The sequence below is a fragment of the Anoplopoma fimbria genome, chromosome 6 (assembly GCF_027596085.1).
Source record: "Anoplopoma fimbria isolate UVic2021 breed Golden Eagle Sablefish chromosome 6, Afim_UVic_2022, whole genome shotgun sequence".
NCBI lineage: Eukaryota > Metazoa > Chordata > Actinopteri > Perciformes > Anoplopomatidae > Anoplopoma > Anoplopoma fimbria.
In genome coordinates this window covers 6,466,192-6,485,737 of record NC_072454.1, presented here as the reverse complement: position 1 = coordinate 6,485,737, position 19,546 = coordinate 6,466,192, and the positions used below count along the sequence as shown (strand labels likewise).

General features: G+C 41.1%; 1 protein-coding gene across 1 annotated transcript in view; it reads left to right on the top strand.

Annotated features, from left to right (window-relative positions):
* LOC129092039 (zinc transporter 6-like) overlaps nucleotides 1–19,546 on the top strand; it is a 29,333-nt gene that overhangs the window by 353 nt on the left and 9,434 nt on the right. Inside the window, exons 2-6 of the mRNA XM_054599791.1 lie at nucleotides 181–246; nucleotides 3,861–3,941; nucleotides 6,968–7,003; nucleotides 10,158–10,252; nucleotides 14,915–14,963. Of these exons, the coding sequence (XP_054455766.1) occupies nucleotides 215–246; nucleotides 3,861–3,941; nucleotides 6,968–7,003; nucleotides 10,158–10,252; nucleotides 14,915–14,963 (293 nt within the window). The 5' untranslated portion in view covers nucleotides 181–214. The remainder of the gene's footprint in view (nucleotides 1–180; nucleotides 247–3,860; nucleotides 3,942–6,967; nucleotides 7,004–10,157; nucleotides 10,253–14,914; nucleotides 14,964–19,546) is intronic.

The window sequence follows — 19,546 nt, the reverse complement described above, 5'->3', positions numbered from 1 at the left end:
AATTTCCACTCATGAAAAATTCATTCTGAGATTATAATGAATAAAAGATAAATTACTGAAGAAGTGAACTTTAACTGACCTCTCTGTTGTTTCCGTCTTCATCGTCCACCATTTGTCTCTCACACTTCGGTGTCGTTTATCTATAACCTTTTGTTTTCTCTTTCCCTCTCCTCTCTGCAGTTTGATCACATGTCTCATCAGTTCCTGGGTGTCCATGAAGAAACCGAGTCAGGTCTACTCGTTTGGGTGAGTTCACCGTAGTTATCTATCTGTTATACAGTGTTTGTCTATATCGTAAGGTTTTCAGTCAAAGCTACACACACACACACACACACACACACACACACACACACACACACACACACACACACACACACTGTAAACACAGATGTAGCATCGACAGAAAAGCTTCAGTTTCTGTTGTGTGGCTCAGCCGAACGGCTTTTACGAGTGCGAGTGCATGTGTGTGTGTGTGTCAGTGTGTCAGTGTGTCCGTGAAATGGCCAAACCGTGTATTTGCAGCTGACGGGTGACCTCTGACCTTGAGGTGTGGAAGAGTGGTGATCAAGTGGAAATCTGCTTGGCTCCCATAATTCCTCTGTTTGTGCGTGTGTGTGTGTTTGTGTTTGAGACTGTGTGTGTTTGTGCGTGCCCGGTGTGTGTGGGCTTGTGCTTACATCGCGGCAAGCCTGTGTTTTATATTTAACGTATTTTTGGTGTGTGTGCGTTTGCGTGAGTTTGTGTGTGTGTGTTTGTGTGAGAGTCTTAATGCACTGCCTGTAACAGAACAATGGCTCAGCAGCAGATTAACACCAGCTTCACACTTCTTTAAACAAAGTTGGAGTTCTGTTGTGTGATTGACTTCACCTGAACTTTGTTTTCTGTTCTATAGTTTATTAAGAAAATATTGTATTTATACACACATTAGAACAGACGAGCGGCAGTGAGAAATGATGGAAATCTAAAGGCTGTACACTGACTCGCTAGGTCCATTTAAGCATGCTAGAACATGTACATATTAGACAAACTTTTTTCATATATATGTGTTCCAAGTTGGATTCAACAAACTCTACTAACTAGACAAACGTGTCCTAAATGGCTCATTTCAACTTGATGAGTACCACCTGTTTATGAGTAGTTTGGGTGATGTGATCATTAGCATAATCAATGCCCTTATGATTGTCACATGAGGTTACCTGTTCCGAATTTCACACTTACGAGCTTCAAGTCCTCATTTCGTAAATCAGCAGACGAAAATATTACAAATTTAGAGGCATCAGTAATTATATTAAATTACCAAAACTATAAGGGATAATAAAACATATAAATAGATCAACTTTTGATGATGGAGCCAGCTAAAACATCATCATCGAGTGCTTAAAAACACACTTTTTCCAGGGTTTGTTCTAAATAATTTTACAGAGATCGTTACCTTGCAGTTTTTGAATTTTCCCTTTTGATTAATTTCGGTGAAGCAAATGTTGCTCAATCAATTACGTTCATGTCATGAATTGAATAAGACAGATCCTGACGTCATGGTGACCAGTTATGTGTCCAGATGACGTCAAACCAAAAGCATCACTCGTCCCAATTTTTTTCCCACCGATGTCTTTATTTCAGTTGGGAACGGACCTTTGCCGTTTAAACTGTTGTGCTGTATTTACAATGCTGGTGATGATAAGAGTCTGTATCCAGCAGACGGCAGGTTTTCTTTGTGGCGCCCCTAAAGATTAACCACAAGCTTTGGTAATACAAAGCCCAGGCAAAGGTTTTGACCCAGCAGCATGAAGGCGATCAGGCCAAACTGTGTTTGTGTGTGTCTGTGTCTGTGTCTGTGTCTGTGTCTGTGTGTGTGTGTGTGTCTGTCTGTGTCTGTGTGTGTGTGTGTGTGTGTGTGTCTCTCCATCCTGCAGCCCCAATAAACATAGACAACCTATTAACCTGTAGGTGTCTGTCTGTCTGCTCATCGGTTGAACAAATGGCCTCCTTTTTAGTCGCACACACACACACAGAGCCTCACTAACATGTTTGTTCTGTTTCAACCTATAAATTGTGATATCACATGTTGTGTAAAAATAAGTAATGACTAGCTGTTTCTATTATTATTATTATTATTATTATTATTAAACTATGTTTTTTTTATTGTGTAAACCTCAGAGGATAATATGTATCAGGATCTGATCACACCGAGACTTATCGCTAGAAACAAATCATCACAATTGACCCAGGCAGCCGATCAAATCAGGCAAGAGGTTCCTGTTTTGATGCCGGTAGATTTTTTTCATGCAGTTGATGCATTTACAGCAGTCTAGCTTCTGACTGAGGAGAAGCTGTTTATTGTTAAGAGCAACTTCACATTAAATGTTGAATGGAGGGAAATCATTGGAGCACTACAGGTGGATCAACTGTTGCACCTTGTCGAATAAGCCAAGACGGTATTGTTGTGCTTATTTGATGCAAATATTCTTACAGGACCAGTTTTAATGTTGGTCTGTTGTACGAGTCAAACCCAGAGGATAAACTGAAACCTGCACTCTTTGAAAAATACTTAAAAGTATACTTTAGTTGGAGCCTCACTTTCTCGTTGCTTTATATATGTTTAGTTATTAGCATTTATAAGTCCTTACCTTCTTTAACCTCCGCACGTACAGTGACATGAACCCACAATGCACTGCAAACGGCTCGGGAAGACGGACGCTCTCAGCTCAGTGGTATTATTCTGCTTTAGTGAGGCACTCCATCAAATCGCACACTGTCAATGTCAGGTTTAACCCCCTTAAGGACAGCGGACCACTCAGAGACAAAGCTGCTCGTAATGTACAGACTGTGACAGGATTGACCTTGTGAACCAATGATGAGGACACGAGGTCGCCAACAGTATCAACTGTATATCTGCCTGATGCTGGCTTTCTGTTGGTGTTTTCTGCATGCATTTAGATTCATACACGTTAAACATTTGGATAAATGATTGCTAATTTATGAACACGTTTATTTCTCTAATTATTGAATATTGATTGCTAATACAACAACCTTGTCGCAATCCACAGTCTTGGGGAAAAATGAGTTTGCCAATTTGTACTATACATTGATGACTGGTAAACTTTTGATTTGGTAACAATACCCTCTCTTAATTCATTCCAAATTGAAGCTCATTATTTTTGGAAATTGAGAAATCAGAAATTCAGATTATTGTAGATTTGAGCATGAAGGTTTATTCGTGACAATTTTGTAATTTGTGATAATAATACTTTTTTTTGTCGGATTAGATTCTTTTAGTTTTGATTGAGATCAAAGTTGTCTGCATGTTAAAACATCTTTGGATTAAACAAGGTGAGAACATCTGGCACATGATGAATGAGTGTATTAGACTTCTGTAGACGAGATGATCTTCCAAAGAGCTTCAGCAGGTTTTTCTTCTGGTTGACCACAGCTTCATATTTATGTCTGTGGGGAAAGTTAGTGGTTAGAATTTGGTCAGTTATGTATTTTTTGTCCAGATGAAGATGTCATGTTCCTGTGCGTGAACATTAAAGTTTCAACAAACAGGGATGTGTCCTGAGGCCTGGACATGGCAGACCTCTAACTTCACTTTAGGGTTGGTGCAACTACGGAAGTAAATTTCAAACCAAGGAATATTTTTTCTTAATGGTATGTTTTATGCTGTTTATTCCCTGTTTTAACAAGTATATGAAGTCAAATCCGAGTCTCTGCCCACTTGTTGGTTTCCTGTTGATCTCAGACCATGGTGGTCTCTCCAAAAGAGCGTTGTTGGTCTTTGAATGAGTGGACTGGTGCGTCAGGAAGTGTTTGACAATGGTTTCTTCCAGTATCAATGACACTATCTCTCCTTATCTCAACAGGTTTGATAGACTGGAGGTTTTGGCCGTTTTTGCCTCCACTGTTCTCATCCAGCTGGGAGCCTTGTTCATCCTGAAGGAGAGGTGTGTATGTCTACCAAACACACACATATACAAACACACTTGCTCATACTAAACAAAGCACAAACATATACACTTAAATGAGAGACTTGAAGGACAAAATATTAATAATGATCATTTTTGATCATTTAAGTCAGTATTTAGAGACGGATTAAAGACAGGGTTGTTAATCCTCAGAAACTAGAAAGAGCACGCCAGATTTGAACAATTATCCAACCGAAAAAAACAGCCCAGTGGTGCCAACTCTTTTCCAATGAAAGAAGGTAGTAGCACCTGATCAGAAAGTTGTTAAATCTAGCAAGAAAGTCAGTAACACTGACCGTCCCTGCAGGCCTCCCTCCAATCCACTGCCCCAAAATTATAGTAAGGAACATAAACAACAAACTTGGCTATTTTGTTAATGCTCAGAGTTAAAAGCGAGCACCTTTTGAAGGACTCTGGTGATGCACTAAAGCTTCTTCTTTTTTTCCATAACAATTGATTCATCGGTTGGTTTTGGAAAGTACAGAGAATTTCCTCAAAAATATTGAACGTCTCTGAAGAATTACCAACCCTGGCTTTAAGTTCCCATGTCTCTGTTTTTTAAGTCTTCATCTCTTTCTTTGTCTCATTCACTCTGTCTCTCTCGATTAAAATTTCAATTATTTTTTTTAGCGTGACTCAGTGCAGCAACAGAATTAATAGTTCCAAAGCAATACACTAAATATTTCCAATTGTTTCTTTCTTTTGTCTTTGTGTTTTTTCTTCCACACTATTAGTTTCACCAGAGTGCTTTGCTCCACTCAGGGTGCATGTTTTTCTCGAGTCTTCGCTCTATGTTGCCACCAAACAATTTAAAAAATGCAATAATTGGACCCCAGGATATTCTAGCTCATTGTAAACCATTCTGCACAATTGATACTTTACTTTTGGTACTTTTAAAGTATATTTAATGTTAATACTTCTATACCTCCACTAAGGTAAGATTTTGAATGAGTATCTCTACACTGTGGTATTAATACTTTTACTTATGTAAAAGATCTGACTTCATCCTCCACTGATGTGTGGTCTATTTCCAACTCTTTTGCATCTTCTCAAATAGTTTATTGTCTGATATATTAATGATACTATTGTAAATAAAATGGAAAAAGTAATAATACAATGATATTATAGAAGATATGCTTACTTTATGATGTTATACAAAAGGGAAAAGGTGGTTGCTCCTAGTTTTGGGACCTGTAAATAAACATGTAAAAGCTCTTTTTAGAGTCTGTAGACAGAAGGTTTTAACTTGTTAAAATACAATAACGTCACGTATGTAAAGACACACTAGAAACTGCACACTGTTTGGCTTCCAATTGTGTGTTTGTGGTGTGAACTACTGAATTTTTCAGGGCTGTGGGAATGTCACTGCCTGGCTGTCATGGCAAACATGTAGACACACACACACACACACACACACACACACACACACACACACACACACACACACACACACCTCCAGGCGCCCTGTGTGGGGTTGTCTTGCGGTCAATTCTCAGGGAAGGGCGGGGAACATTTACAGAACAATACACACACACACACACACACACACACACACACACACACACACACACACAACACACACACACACACACACACAAATGCAGGTCAAACTGTTGTAAAGCTGCCTGCAAACACTTTCACATAGTTCAGATCAAGAGTTGAATCATTGTTTTAAATTCAATGTATTCCATTCTGTAGATAATCAAAGCACTGATGCTGACGCTAACCAGGGTTTAAACTGACTACAAACACACTTAAATAGATGCAGATGGATTTAAACACAGTTAACCTTTTGTTTCTTTGGTCTTCCTTGGAGACTCCTATTTGTTCACTTAGAGACAATACGGAAGACTGTTCACCTCATTTTGTAACTAACAAATGTTTTGTAATGTTTTTTTTCAAATCGATTTCACAGCAAACATGTTAATCTAATCGAACTTTAATTCATTTTAATTTGCCAATGGAACTATTTTAATGACTCTGCGCTAGCGACAGTCATGGCAGGAGGCATTATTATTTTTAATATATTATATTTTTATTATTTTCAGCCATAAGACAAGACTTCATATACTTATTATAACAATTGCAAACAAATGTGATTAAATGATGAAGTGATGATATTTTGGACAAACATGGATGTAAACTAAAAACTTGACCGGTTGGCGAAGGCATAAAACTGTGAGGCGGTAATTCCAATTATCTTCATTTCAGTTTAGGTATTATTGCGATAGTATATACTACATGTAGCCACTGACAAAAGTGAGATACGAATATCAATTAATTTAGGTTTTCCTTCGTGTTTTTACACTTTACCTGCTTTCACCAATAAGTTGGTACAAAATGACATTCCAAGTGGCATTAAAAGGTCTTAAAAAGTCTTTATTTCACTTGGTGAACCCTGCAACGACCCTGAAGATGGAGTCTAACGCCAAACATTTCCCTCCCTCTCTCTGCTCCTGTCTTTGTTTTGCCAAATCCCTGCTTGACACACAGACAAACACACACACACACACACACACACACACACACACACACACACACACACAGACACACACACACACTCACAGACACACACAGACACACACAGACACACACAGACGCATGAAGGCCGAAGTTTACAGAGCATGTCCTGAATGGCACAGTAGGGCAGCAGCACAGAGCGAGGAGACGGACTGGACCATCTGTGTGTGTGTGTGTGTGTGTCTGTGTGTGTGTGTGTGCCATTTTGCTTGTTTTCCATGCCTGTGTATGCGTGGCATTTGGAGTGTGTGTGTGTACCTATTAATGTATTTCCTGCCTTCTCTCTCTGTTTGTTCGCTCCTTGTCTCCTTTCATTCATTTCAATTGTCTCAATCGCTCTATCTCTAGCTCACACACACAACCACACACACACACACACACACACACACACACACACACACACACACACACACACTTACACACACACAGTCAGCGTAGTCCCACCTGGCCAGTGTTGTTGACTGTGTTTGTTTCTGTTTTGTCAGTGTGGAGCGCTTCATGGAGCAGCCTGAGGTCCATACGTAAGTATTTTCCCTACACACACACACACACACACACACACACACACACACACACACACACACACACACACACACACACACACACACACACACACACCCGGAACAAATACAAATTCCCTTATGACATTCACAAATAAACACACTCAACATGATATGCTCCTGTGTGTCCTTCTGGAACACACACACACACACACACACACACACACACACACACACACACACACACACACACACACACACACACACACACACACACACACACACACACACACACAGTGCCAGCTGTTGTTGGAACAGAACATCCCAAATATTTGGGTCAGGCAGACAGACAGAAGTACATCGTCAGAGAGTCTGTGATGATGGTGACATGTTCATTGTTCATTTCACACTCTGACAGGGTGTCTATGTGTCCAAGCAGAGTTAATTAAACACGTTCAGTGTGTTGAACGCTCGCTTCAGGGCGACATCAGCTCTGCCAGAGAATGAACGACAAATATTTTTGAACAGTTATAAAAACCAAGAATTCATTTGTATCCAAAGTTTCTTTGTTTTTTTTTTTTTTTTTAAAGAAGCCACACATTTTTCAGATGTTTTTAGCACTCCTCAAACAGATTTTTTTGTATTTTCTATGAATGAGTGCAAATGTGAACATGTGTGCCTATCTATCTTCCATTTTATTCCCCATCAAAGGTTTTTTGGATGGAATTTGTCCATATTAGGACAGAGGGTGTTGTAGGCTGTATAGATCGTAAAGCCACTTGTGGCGAATTTGTGATTTTGGACTATACTGTATAAACAAGTTAGTAAAAGTTGTAGAGAAGTTTATGTGTTTTTTAGTATAATGATTATGACTATTCAAGTCTGATTTTAACAGTAAGTCCATCATTTCTATCTGTTCTAAGCAGTAACAGGGATGGTGTGATGAATTAATTCGGGTTTGGATTAAATAGATTGTTAATGAATCCTGTAGATTGTCACATGGTCAGAGAAACAGGCTGTTTATCAGTTAGTCTTCGACTCTCTCTCTCTCTCTCTTTCTCTCTCTGTCATTGCTCTTTTACCTCTCTCGCCCAGCAAAGTCTTGGCGAATCACCTGCTTTAGTCTGTAGTTTCCTCCCTCTCTGTCTCTGTCCATCATCCCTCCATAATAAAACAGATTAGTGGCGGCTTTTTATACCCTAAAACACAATGAGCCTTAAACCTGTCTCCTGTGACGAGATTACCCCCCCCCCCTTGTTTCTCTCCTCTCACCCTCCTCTTTCTCTCTCACCCCTTCTCTTCTTCCCTGAGTGGATGTGATTGAACGGCGTGAGAGACGACCGCTAACCGAAGGGACAGGTGTCTGCTGGGTAGAGAGACAAACGCACACATTCTCTCTCTCTCTCTCTCTCTCTCTCTCTCTCTCTCTCTCTCTCTCTCTCTCTCTCTAATCTGTTTTTTTTTTTTTTGGGGGGGGGATCACCCAGTTATTGTGGCTCACCGACCGGCAGCCGTTCGCCCCCTGCTGATTGTTTGGACCAATTTTTAGGCTCTTGAATGGATTGTCCCTGGTGATTAGTATATTGGAGAGTACTGTTGTGTGTGTTTGCTTTTTGTGCTTGTGAGCAGGCTTTGGAGATCTGTAACCCTAACCCATGTCTGTGATACAGATATCTCTCTCTATATATATAGGTCTATTTAAAAGTTACAATTGATAAGACAAATAGAAATGAGAAATAAAACAGCAAACATTTTGGGTCCTGAAACTATTTTATACACAAAAACGGCAAGTTTGTATCAACATTTGAGAGCAATTGGGATTTTTATTTAATTTTTTATGATCAGTTTATTAATTTATGGCTTAAGAAGTGCATATTTATATACCACCTGTGTATTGTACTGGACACTTTCTCATGATCTATCATGTCTCCCCCTGTGGAAACTACCGGCATCCCCAGTTGAACATTTGTGATTCCACCTGTGTGTACAAAAAAAAAAAGCCCCATTCAAGTCATTAAGATTGTTCAATATGTGTTCCATACAAACTAAACTTGAAAAGAAAATGCTCAGAGAGAAAAAAATACTTTCCAACTGGCATATTTGAAGCTTGAACAATATACTACCAAAATATGGCTGCCGAGGTAAAAGCCACTCGAAGAGGTGCTATTTTTGAAACGCTTCCCAGTGCACATTTGAAGTCGTGTCAGTGCACAATGCAGCCCTGGACTCCTTTCTGACACATTTTGGATCTACTTTCCCAAGTGCGTCTTATGAAACCGATGAACTTCAGCTCTAATCAGCACAGTCTCTACACCAGGCATGTTTTATGCACACAGCTGTGACCTGAATTGCCCCGGCTTGTCTGACTGTGTCTTGAGAAAGGAATGATATACACACATCAACTACTTATGTAATTTAATAATGATTTATAATTTAACAAAGGTCAGAATTACTATTACTTAAGAATTACAATTAAAAAAATCTTTCACCACAGTCTCAACCACTTACTGTTGAAAGACATTGCTCTGCAGTCAGTGACCACTTTATTAGATACACCTGTACAATCAATTCAACACAACAGCTCTGCTATAAATCCTACCTTTACAAAGTTTATAATATTTAAGAAATGTGTTGAGTAAATTAGTTTATTATTGAGGTCATAGAGAGAGCTGGTATTGAATTGGACCACATGATGTTGAGAGGTATTTGTAAATGTTTTGTCCTTAAATTAACATTTATGAGGTGGGCAGAATATAAGAAGCATCTCTCAGTACATTGAAATCCAATACAACACCTCTAACTATGGGTTTAAAGCTAAAGCATATAATTGCATCTACAGCGCTATGAAAGTGAAAACTGTACTTAAAGTTAACATAAAAATTGACTTAATGGCCGAACAGTTGTATTGGATTGCATGAGATGTACCTTATAAAGTTGAAAATGAGTCACAAAGTAAGAGGTACTTTTCTGAAACAAAAATAAATGTTTAAACTGGCAGAAATTACATATGTTGGTTTCCTTTGTATCCTCTGAATCCGTCCCAAAATGCACTTCACTCCCAGCGTCTCCACAGAACAGTCACATGTTTACTATTTGTTCACATTTTGTTTGATCCACATGCTTTTTGTCAACAGGATATCATCTCATTACAGTCCCTCTCTGTGTCTCTCTGCAGCGGCCGTCTGTTGGTCGGGACGTTCGTCGCTCTGTTCTTCAACCTGCTGACTCTGCTGTCCGTCAGGAACAAGCCCTTCACCTACGTCTCAGAAGGTACAGCCCACCCCAGTTAAACCAGTTCATCCCTTTGTGTGTTCGTACTGGAGAGCAGCGTGTGAACTGTTTTGAACCGTGTTTTAAAGACGGTGGATTAGTGATTTATTTATTTTTTTGGGTTTCTCCACTGGACTGTTGAGGTTTGGTAATCCTCCCTCTCACTGGGGAACAGGGACAATTTGGCTTTTGTAAAATCAAATGCTGGCTCACTGTTTAGCCAGTAGATAAATCACAAATGGCTGCAGTGGGATCAGAGGTTAGTCCCTTCCTAATTGCAGGAATCAGTAAGTTGTACAACCAACACAGCTTTGTGGTCTTAAAAATATGACAATATGACTTTTTTTTTTAATTATTCTTAAAAGATTACTTTTAGGGTGTATTTTGCAGCACAGAGAGACAGGAAATATGCCGTGCAAGTTGACATGCTACCAAACTAAAGTAAAGTATTCATTAATTGCATTATGGATTAAACTGCTGGCTGCTTTAGATTCGTTGTTAAGGTTATAAAATGCTCGACAACGGCAAAAAAACACAGTTTCCCAAAAATCATGTTTTTTTACGACCAACTGTCCAAAGCCCAAATATATACAATTTAAAATTCAGCATATCTACAAGATGAGAAGCTAGAAATGGAGAAAATTTGCATGAATTTAATGGGGAATCACTTATATAGGTTATATAATAATAGGTTGTTAACTGAGGAGAGGAAGCATCTTTTGCAGAATAATGTTTCCAATTTTGAAGAGAACATACTCACCAGATGCCAGTCAGCCTCACCATGACTTTGGCCAGACTTCTTTCAGCCTCTGCTCCTGAAAAATATCTAGTAAGACAACTGTATTTTGTCTTTGCATTTTTTGACTTTTTCACAAAGTTTACAAAAGTAAAAGCAAGGAGACATTGCTGGAGCTGCAGTGGAGCCAGATGTTGAAGGAACAAAATGCAGCTCGATGGGATAGTTAACGTAATGTCACATTATCTCATTTAGGAACGACATTAACCAAACCTCTAACATAATTACTAACGTCATAGAAAGATGGAGACTCAGATAAAGTCATGATCATTGGAAAGATGTACGCTGACTTGTAGGTGGGAAATAGATGACTACAGTCTCCCAACCCCTTTATGAGAACAAAAACTTCCTCACAAACATAGTACAAAAGCAAAAATATACACATACATGTTGTATAAACATCTGCATGAACACATCAGACCCAGACCCACACACTGTCCCAACGTTATGAACACACAACATTCATACGTAAGATAGTGAGACAAATAAGTTATAGGTCACACACACACACACACACACACACACACACACACACACACACACACACACACACACACACACACACACACACACACACACACACACACACACACACACACACACAGAACACAGATGCAGATGGGGAGGCCAGGCCAGTGTTGACCCCGGGACATATTAACCTCACTGGGACTCAGTCTACTGCTAATACAGACAGACTGCAACACACACACACACACACACACACACACACACACAGACATAAAGGCTGCAGCCTCCGTCATACACACACTCATTTGCAGAAAATAGAAAACACTCATGTGTACCTGTATACGCGTCTAAATGAAACATGCAAAAGGACATGCATGGAGAAACAGATTTACATGTCTGAAAACACACATTTAGAAAACAGAGAATCCCTTTAGCCAGGCAGTAGTTTTGGGGAGAGAGAGAATGAAAAAGGAGAAGAAGAGAGTTAAGTAGCGTGAATGTGCTTTTTTTTAACAAGGTCGGTTATAAAACATCCACATCCAATGATCCATCCTTTCCTCGTTCACACTCCAGTCCCTTTCAAACTTTCCTTGTTCCCTTCCTTTCCGCTCCCCTACCCATCCCAAGATGAAAGTTACTATAAAGAGATGACGAAGGGTTATAGGAAGGAAGGAAGGAAGGAAGGAAAGAAATGAGAGGAAAGACTGATTTAAAAGATCGTCTTCTCTTCTCTTAACTACTCTTATCATCTCTTCCCTCTCCTCTCCTCTTCCATCTTTTTTTCTCCTCTCCTCTTCTCTGTTTCACCCTTTCTTCCTCTTTTCCTCGTCTCCTCTTCCCCGTTTCCTCCTCTCCCCTCCTTCTCTCCTCTCCTTTCCTATTTCCTCCTTTCCCCTCCTCCTTGTAATGGTTCAATAAAGGGATTTTGAAAACTAAATCTTCTGTCCTCACTTCTTCTCTCCTCCATTTCTTCCTCTCTCATATTTCAACTTTTGTGCCGCCTCGCTCCTCTCCTCTTCTCCTTCTCTTTCTTTTCCTCTCTTCTCCTCCCCTCCTCTCCTCTCTCCTCTCCTTTCCTCTCTCCTCTTCCTCTCTCCTCTCCTCTCTCTCCCCTCCCCTTTCCTCTCCTCTCTCCTCCTCCTCTCCTCTCCTCCTCTCCTCTTCCTCTCCTTCTCTCTCCTCTCTCTCCCTTCCCTCTCTCTTCTCTCTCCTTTCCTCTCTCTCTTCTCTCCCCTCCACTCTCCCTCTCCTCCTCTCCTCTCCTCTTCTCTCCCCTTTCTCTCCTCTCCTCCTCTCCTCTCCTCCTCTCCTCTCTCCCCTCCTCTCTCTCTCCTCTCCTCCCTCTCTCCTCTTTTCCCTCTCCTCTCCTCATCTCAGGCTGACTCACTATCTGTATGAACAGTCTAGTGATGAATGAGGTCAGTGCGTGTGTGGTGTGTGTGTGTGTGTGTGTGTGTGTGTGTGTGTGTGTGTGTGTGTGTGTGTGTGTGTGTGTGTGGGGGGGGGGGTTCGCGTGTGTGTGTCTGTGTGTGTCAGCTGTCTGCTCTTGCGTTCGGAGCAGTCTCAACATCACTTAACATCTGACATTTTGGGAGGATGGGAGGGGGATGAAACTACACGCACACAAACACACACAGGCACTTAACTTTGCCAAAACAAAAATATCTCTCACTCATTGCACACACACACACACACACACACACACACACACACACACACACACACACACACACACACACACTCTCTCTCTCTCTCTCTGACGGAGCGAGACTAAAAGTGCATTACGCAACCATGTTCCAGACAGTGGTAATGTAGTGTGCCAGAGGGCCAGGCGGGCAGAGAGACATGCCAACAGACACACACACACACACACACACACACACACACACACACACACACACACACACACACACACACACACACACACACACACACACACATTCACACTCACACACACAAACATTGTCCGCCCTCCTCGTACACACAGATCATAAATAAGTCACTCCATTAAAATGTTTGTTTAGACTGACTCATCCTGCTAGCAAAACAAACAAACCCCCCACACCACACACACACACACACACACACACACACACACACACACACACACACACACACACACACACACACACACACACACACACAGGTCTGAGCAGGATGGGATGTGATGGGCCTTTGACCCGACGCCGAGCCTTCGGGTCTCGTTGTGTCGTCAAACATTAAAGGTGGGACGACGCAGCGGAGCGAGAGCGCTTATCTTTTTTTAAAGAGGAGTGGGTGATCCGCCTGCCCCCCCTCCCCCTCCCCCCCCAAAAGTATTTTTAACCCTCATCGTGAAGAAGACGATGGCGGCTCCACGCTCGGCTCTGTTTGAACAGTCTAATCCGAGTTTGGATGCAATAATAAGAGATCTGGAGAATTGGTACCTGCTCACACATGAGTTAGAATTATTAGTGACTTGGTGATGTAGCTTGTGGGATTGTTTGATGTGAAAACCTTGAATCTATAGGAGTTGATGGAGTTGATGGAGTCAGCTGTGAAGTGAAACAGCTTTGTGTCTTAATATTTCATGCAGCATTGAACTAGAAAGACGTTTCTGTTCCCGCCTACATGTGAAACTGTAAAATGTTCTGCTCTTCAGTTCATGTCAGACTATAGAGACGTATGCTGCTTCTGAGACAACATGAACATTTCTTTTATCCACGAGCACACAATTCTGATTGTAGTTTTTGGATTAGAAAGTTCCCTTAATAGAGTTAAAGCAATTATTTGATTAATTGATTAATTGATGAGTTGATCACGAGAAAAAAAGGTTTCATCATTGGAAGTCAATTATCAAGAAAAAATGCCGCGCATTTCTGTTTCCAGATGTGAAGATTTTTCTGCTTTTCTCTTAAGATAATTATTATTATAATAATTTATAGTTGCAGTTGTGTCATCATTGCTTATGTATTTCTGAGGGAAAAAAAGTTTTTTTGCCACCCTTAAACTTCAAAATGACAGACAAAATGAAAGAGTCTGTTAGGTGTGAATAAATGATGCATGCCTGAATAATCTTACATGCAGAAATGTGACCGTGAGTGCAGACATTTACTGCACCGTGATGACTTGAAACTTTAGAAAAGAAACGGTTCTTTCCCCCGAAAGAAACCCGGTGACACACATAAGAAAGTGACTCTCTCCATGAGGGAACTCACTGAGGGAAATCAGGGTTTTATAACAATATCATGCTGATTATGTAAACCAAATTTCTTACTTAAGAAATCAGAAAGCCAACCGCAGAAAGTCGGCAGAGACCTTTTATCAACATCCTGGTAGATCTTAGTGACTTATAAAACTGCTTTTTTGGTTTATTATGATGGTCATTGAAGGCATCTCCTCTCTCTCTTTGTCTGCAGCGGCCAGCAGCAGTTGGCTTCAGGAGCATGTGGCAGATCTGAGTCGAAGGTAAGAAGATCTGCATCACTTTCTCTCTCTCCCCTCCTCTCTCTTTCTCTCTCTCCCTCATCAGCAGATTTTAAGTCTCAGGTAGGAACAGGAAGGATCACCTTACACTGACTCAACACACACACACACACACTCCTGACAGTGTTAAAAGTGCCCATCCTGTGTGTCAAGTGCTTACAGATTGTGTGTGTGTGTGTGTGTGTGTGTGTGTGTGTGTGTGTGTGTGTGTGTGTGTGTGTGTGTGTGTGTGTGTGTGTGTGTGTGTGTGTGTGTGTGTGTGTGTGTGTGTGTGTCTCTCTCATATACACATATGGCCTTCTCCCTTAGGGTCAAAGGTTGGCGTCACTCAGTGTGAGGTCACATGCTCAGGTGGGCAAACAGATTGGCTCATTGATTGAGTTTCTTAGAAAAACAGCTGCAAGATCAATGTTATTGTACAGTGACAGGAGAACACATAAGCAGATCTGCCCGAGCTTCCCCCTCTTGATCTGGGTTCAAGGGTCAAAAGTCGCTGTAACTGCAGCCCTGTTATCTGAGATTAACCTTTGGTAAAACTACACTTAATCCATAGCTGACTGATCACCTCTCAAGTGTGTCTGTGTGTGTATCCAGTTCTGTTACTCGTTGTTTAGCTTAGTGTTCATTTTAAAGTCTGGGTTAAATACAATAGTAGCTTATTGTATTTCCTTGAACAACATGTCCGTTTCATAATCGTCCTGCATAGAGTAATAAATAAATCAATTAGTGATAATAAATTATGTTTTCCATACTTCATCTTACATCTTTCCTCATGCTGCCATAGAAACGTATAGACCGACTCCAAAGCAGACGGATGCTGTTGTGATTAATATTACATCCCACTGTGTATTCCCACATCCGAAGTGGGATAAGTATAAGTACTCACTCACTCATGCGCACACACACACACACACACACACACACTCACACACACACACACACACACACACACACACACACACACACACACACACACACACACGCACACACACACACACACACACACACACACACACACACACGCACACACGACAAGAGTCAGCAGCTCAGTTGGTGCAGTTTACTCGGGGCGACAGCCTGGAGAGTTGTGCAGCAGTGGAACTGAGCTCTGATTGGCTGAGAGGGCAGAAATGAACAGGACGTCCCAGCCTAGTTTCCAGTCTTTGTGTGTGTGTGTTTGAGAGAGAGATAGATGCTCTGAATGCCTTTGCACGAGCACTTATTGTGTGTTTGTGTATGTATGTGTTCGTTTAACAGTGTGTCTGCTTGACTGTGTGTGAATGTGTGTGCGTGTGTTACTGTCTGTGTTGTAATAGCCTGTCCCTACTTAACCTCTACAGGGTCTGAGGGCCAACTGGGTTATATAAAGCCTGCTGCTCTCTCAACCTCACCAGCCAGAAGCCTGAGTTCTGTGTGTCTGTGTGTGTGTGTGTGTGTGTGTGTGTGTGTGTGTGTGTGTGTGTGTGTGTGTTTGTGAAAGTTGCCAGAGGATAGAAGGGAGACAGCTATTTAAGAAAAAAAAATTGTTTGGCAAACAAAAATCCTTATTCTTGTCACATTGCTTTATTTAAAAATATAATAATGGAAACATCTGCCTCTATAGTGTTATAAGTTATTTAGGTGTTATAGATATGTTTTGGTTTACTTTTCAGCAGACTTTGCTTCCATAGTAAAGTGGGCTATAGAGAAAAGGACTTTTTTTTTTTTTTTTTTTTTTCAAGTTCTCGTGTGAAACGCACTGTTCTTGAGTCAGAACACTGTTGACCTGAAAGCATTCCAGAGTCTGGTTACCCTTTTTACAAACTCAATGCAGACAACACTCGCTGCAATATTTGTAATGCTTCCAGGACACGATTCTCATGTGTTTCCTCCCAGACGCCCATGACAGCGTTCTCATGCTACGGTGACAGACTGGAGGTCGTAGTGACGGGTTGGGGGGGGAGATCTTTCATTTTGTGTGTTGTCTAAAATGTTCCAAACAGATCACACAAAATACAACTGTACAGTTAATAGAGGTAGTTCAGTCCAGTGTGGAGCCAACAGAGCAGAGTATCAAGAGTATGTTTGCTTCTCCGTTTTAAATCCCTCGCTCTCTGTCTGCAACGTTTCTGGATTAACACACACATACACACACATACACACAGGGTCACATGTCAAATTATATCAATGCATCAAGAGGGATTATGGGATGGCTGGGATTGTCAAACTCGTCCCAGAATCTACTCTTACTTTCTTTCCTTCCTTCCTTCCTTAGCCTGTCTCTCTATCTGTTTTTCTTTTCCTCACCTCCCCTGCTCCTCTTATCATCATTGTATCTAATGTTTTTTTGTTTCATCTTTGTCACTGGGTTCTAGTTACATTAAGTAAATAATTCCCGTAACAAACTTTTCTAACTAGATCAATCATCAAATCCTTAGACTTTTCAAACCAAATGCAGTGAATGTAAGTAGAAAGATAATGCTACAGTACGAAGCTTCAGAAGCCAAAGTTATTAACAAATATTAACAGATGTATGTTAGCCTCCAGAGCCAAACATGGGAACATTGTGTCCTGAAAATCCAAATTCCTGCAGGGAAAGACAAAAAGCATCCAAAATCAGTGGAGGCGAACCCCCGTGGCTCAAAGGTTGTGACTCATTGCTCAGTTTTAGGACTCTGTGTTACTGACTGACTCTTTGGGTTTGATACGAACACTGGGCGTCCAGCGGTGATTCACAATCCGTGCTCGTACATCTGCTGTCGTACGGTCTCGGCAGTCCTTCCATTATTCACCGTCTGTCTCTGAGGACGTCATCCCAACTGTCTGTCTCTGCTGTCCGTCTTAACCAGACTCATAATCCCTAATTAAAACGAAGCTGGACGCAACTTTCATAACCACCAAATATTTTCTCCTCCTCTCCAGTTCTTCAGTTTTTTGGAAGTCGTGCCCGTGGCATGTGACTCTCTGAATGACATGTTTGACATTAATTACGTGTTGACGTCCATGTCACCATTTTGCTTTTTTAAACGTTATCTAATGACGACCCCCCCCCCTTGCGGCGCCAAGCCACAGTGCTCCTCTCCGTGTTTGTGACAGCGTTCGACGCCATCGGGCCGCGGCGGCTTCAGAGAGCTGCCCTTTGACGTATGGGAAATTCAATCTGACATGCGGCACCGGGCCGATTCGCCCCGGAGTCGCGTTCATTGACCCGTTAATCGGTTCCAGGAACGCCGGGTCGGGTGTGTTTCACAGAGAACGTTCTGGGTCGGCTCTGTTTAGAGTTTTTGGGGGAATCAGCTGAAGGTTTGAGGCCAACCACGGGGTCATAACGGATGTCAGGAAAAGGCAATTTGAGGAAGTAGCAATATCTTCTTTTTTCTGTTCCAAGATAAATATTTGGGTCAGGCTTTAGGTGGTCGTCAAACTCATATCCCTAATATATATTAAGAGTTATTGATGGCTGTTTACCTGGTTGAAGTCCATCATGGCTTTGCAGACAGGATTAAGAATGGGGATGTCGTCTTTCTCTTTCAGAAAAATGGCCACAGAAATATTAGCAAACGTTGACGGGATGGAAACAATTATAAACTTTTATGCTAGTCAATATTCAATTCTGTGGGTTTTTTTATGAACTGGTTAAAGTGACCGTCTTCCCTGCAAACTATGTATCTTAAGAAGGACGTTCTGACAATGTTCTTGGTCTTAGGACAGATTGCTGCACTAGTATCAAGAAGTGACACTGAGTGAAAACAGCCATGGCCAAGTTTTTGTATTTGGCAAGCCAATTCTTCTCTAGAATTGCAGGAGCCTTAATACATCTGTGTTTGTCTTGATTTCTTTGTTCAACACAACTACATGAATCTAGATAAGAAATGTATTCAATTTTTCGTAGAAGTTAGAGAACTTCTCTTCCAGTGTACTTTATTTCAGCTCGTTAAACAATGGTGTTTTACAGCCTTTGTTTTGTTCAGTTGATGGAAGAGGAGGTATTGATGTGTGTCCTCATTGACCCCGTCCAATTAAACTAACAGCAGTCAAGTCCCACTGATTAAATCCGCATCTCATCCAGACCATGCAGCTGTCGTTAAAAACGGCAGGCTATGCACACTGTGTCATGGGACGCTACGTCGTTAAACCATCCCACGTAACTGTTTCATGTGCTGAATCACGTCATGTCATCAGATTGCATTAAACCACATGTGATGCATCACTTGCTGCTGATGTGCCTTTGATCAAGACTCTTAACTATGTATCTGCTCTCCATGTGCTGCTCTGTAGACCACCATTATCGTTTACCTCTGTTGATGGTTGCTAGAATTAAGACGAAACATTCCCACCATGATTAAAACACAAGAAAAGTTGTGACAAGACGGAATGCAAAAATGACATGTCATGTTCATATCTGGGACGACACCGTGGCCCAAATATACTTGCAGGTTAATGTAATTAACCTGCAAGTATATTGCCTTTTTTTACATTCACAGAGTAAACCAAAATATTCAGTTTCTCCACACAAAGGACGAGAAAAATCCTGCTAATAATCACATTGGAGAATCAGTGAGGTTTTCTCATTTCTGTCAATGACA